The sequence below is a fragment of the Salpingoeca rosetta genome (genome assembly GCF_000188695.1).
Source record: "Salpingoeca rosetta unplaced genomic scaffold supercont1.18, whole genome shotgun sequence".
NCBI lineage: Eukaryota > Choanoflagellata > Craspedida > Salpingoecidae > Salpingoeca > Salpingoeca rosetta.
Genome location: NW_004754916.1, coordinates 553323 through 555822, shown reverse-complemented (window position 1 = coordinate 555822; position 2500 = coordinate 553323). Strand labels below are relative to the sequence as shown.

Here is a 2500-nt window from a genome sequence, read left to right as displayed (position 1 = left end):
AACAGCACAGCACGCACACACACACACACACGCATACACACACGACACAACACGACACAGCACAGCACACACACATACACACAGCACAACACAGCACCACACAGCACGACACAACAACACACGACACAACACATGCGGGACCTTGTACGGGGACGGCCCAAAGTGAACGTTGTCGTAGATGTCGCGGTGCTGATATGAAGGCGGTCTGTACGTCGTGCTCGCAGCGCTTGCCGCAGACATGCCTGATGGTGACAGACGCAGGGGTGGTGTTGTGAGTGAGAGAGCATTGAGTATGAAGAGCTCGTGGTGTAAATTGCAAGCACTTGCACAGCACAATTCCACACACACACACACACACACACACACACACACACACACACACACACACACACACACACACACACACACACACACACACACACAGATCCACACACACAGATCCACACACACACACACACACACCAGAACGCACCGTAGTTGTTGCTGAGGGTGTTGTCGTAAGCACGGCGGTCAAACGGCCGGGAGAGGACGTTGTACGCCTCCGTCACCTGCTGGTACTGCTGCTCGCACCGCTCCCGGTCAAGGCCTTCCTTGTGCGCCGTCTTGTCCGGATGCAACAGCTTGGACAGCTCAATGTACGCCTGCAGCGTGCGTGTGTAAGTGGGTGATGCACAAGGGCGGGGGGGGGTGAGTGCTGTCTCGAATATCACTTGTGGTTCGGCTTATGCATGACGATTGCAGTTCCCTTCCCACACCATCACCACAACCACAACCACCACAACGACAACAGCGTCACAACCACCACAACGACATCAGCGTCACAACCGCAACAACCCTTGTACCAACCTTCTTGATGTCGGCTTGTGATGCGGTGTTGCTGACGCCGAGGACATCGTAGTGTGTGCGCGCACCAAGATGACGCCGGGCAACGTGCAGTGAGCGCCGCTGGATGCGCGTCTGGAACGACTGCTGCTGCTGTTGGTGGTTCAGAAGGCCCGGTCTCCTTCGTAGCAATGTGCTTTGGGTGGTCGTGAGTGTGTTGGTTCGGGTGCTGTGGAGGAAGGGCGCAGCGTCGTGCGCCAGATTGGCTGCCTGTGTCACCACGTCTGTGTGCCCATCCGTCGACCGCACCTTGCACACGCGCCAGCGCAGTGGGCTGGGTACTACGGGCGTGGCTCTGTGCTGGGGCGTTGCTGCAGCTGCTGTGGCTGTGGCCGGTGGTGGAGGCTGTGATGGCGGCTGTGATAACGAACTGGGCCCATCAAACACGGTCGGCTGTGCACTCAGCAAGCCAAACCCCATCCCGCAGCACACGTGCGGCCGCGGCGTCAGCCCTTGTGGCGCTCGTCGTATTGCTTGTGTTGTTGATGTAGGAGCTGATGCAGGAGCAACGCGACGCGCAATTGCTGCGTTCACCGCTGGTGCTGGTGTAGCGATGCGGTGCAAAGAGCGCGCGGGCACGCGTTGATGGTGCCATGCAGCCAGAGCCGACGCCACCCGCCGTCGCAGGCAGGTGCACGTCGCTTGCATCTGGACAGACAGGGGAAGGTGGATGGATGAGGTGGTGTGGTGTGGGAATGGGGAATGTGATGGTGTGTGCGTCTGTGCGTGTGCTGCCGCTGCACACACACACACAAACAAACACCAGAACGAATCCGGAAACTGGCGCAGCAGTTCGGGTTGCAAGAAACAGGGGCTGGTCACGACACCATAAAGTGAAAGAAGGCATTGTGGGCGATTGTACGGAATCTTTCGGTTATTTTCTACAAGCCCGCGAACAACAGTGGAAGACGAGAACAACAATGAAGACCAACCGCGCTGTTGGTGGTGGTGGTGGTGGGAGAAGCATGGGTGGCCTGCTGCTGCCAATGACGGTGGCCGTCGCGGCTGCGGTGATGGTGCTGATGGCGACGCAGCCGACGCCAGCCCATGCAGGTGAGGCTGGAGAAGGGACGAGGCAATAGGAGGAAGGGGAATGAGGAAGGTGTGGAAGCCGAGGGGTGAGGGTGCAGAGGAGATCGTCGAAGTGCGAGCGCATCTGGTTTTGCTTGTGAACCTGGTTGTGCTTGCCTGGTTCACACATGCTGTATGTTCTGGTTGCTGTTGCTTGCGAATCGGTTCGATTCAATACGCAGAAGACGACATGACGGTGAGTGTGCTGTTGTTACCCTTGCTGTGATGGTTGGCATGGTGGGCTGCTCTTGCCTGTTCCTGTTGCCTCGCGTACTCCCCTCGCTCTCCACCTGTCTCTACCTGTTTCTCTCTTTCTCTCTGTGCTGTGCTGTTTCGGCTCACGTCAACCACATCCTGCTTGCAACGCCAGTTCATCTCGGATCTACCAACCTGCACCGATGCAAGAAAGAAGTTTGTGTACATCAAGACCCACAAGACAGGGTCAAGCACCATCGCCAACATGTTCCATCGATTCGCCAACAAATACGGTGTGTGTGTGTGTGTGTGTGTGTGTGTGTGTGTGTGTGTGTGTGTGTGTGTGTGTGCG

General features: G+C 57.3%; 2 protein-coding genes across 2 annotated transcripts in view; one reads left to right on the top strand and one right to left on the bottom strand.

Annotated features, from left to right (window-relative positions):
• PTSG_06539 (uncharacterized protein) overlaps positions 1 to 1704 on the bottom strand; it is a 2553-nt gene extending 849 nt beyond the window's left edge. The window contains exons 1-3 of the mRNA XM_004991865.1: positions 847 to 1704; positions 473 to 641; positions 142 to 242 (exon numbers count right to left, since the gene is read on the bottom strand). Coding sequence (XP_004991922.1) covers positions 142 to 242; positions 473 to 641; positions 847 to 1530 — 954 coding nt within the window. The 5' untranslated portion in view covers positions 1531 to 1704. The remainder of the gene's footprint in view (positions 1 to 141; positions 243 to 472; positions 642 to 846) is intronic.
• A 67-nt stretch (positions 1705 to 1771) lies between these two features.
• The window catches only part of PTSG_12451 (uncharacterized protein), a 7196-nt gene continuing 6467 nt past the window's right edge, over positions 1772 to 2500 (top strand). The window contains exons 1-3 of the mRNA XM_004991864.1: positions 1772 to 1935; positions 2136 to 2149; positions 2324 to 2441. Of these exons, the coding sequence (XP_004991921.1) occupies positions 1803 to 1935; positions 2136 to 2149; positions 2324 to 2441 (265 nt within the window). The 5' untranslated portion in view covers positions 1772 to 1802. The remainder of the gene's footprint in view (positions 1936 to 2135; positions 2150 to 2323; positions 2442 to 2500) is intronic.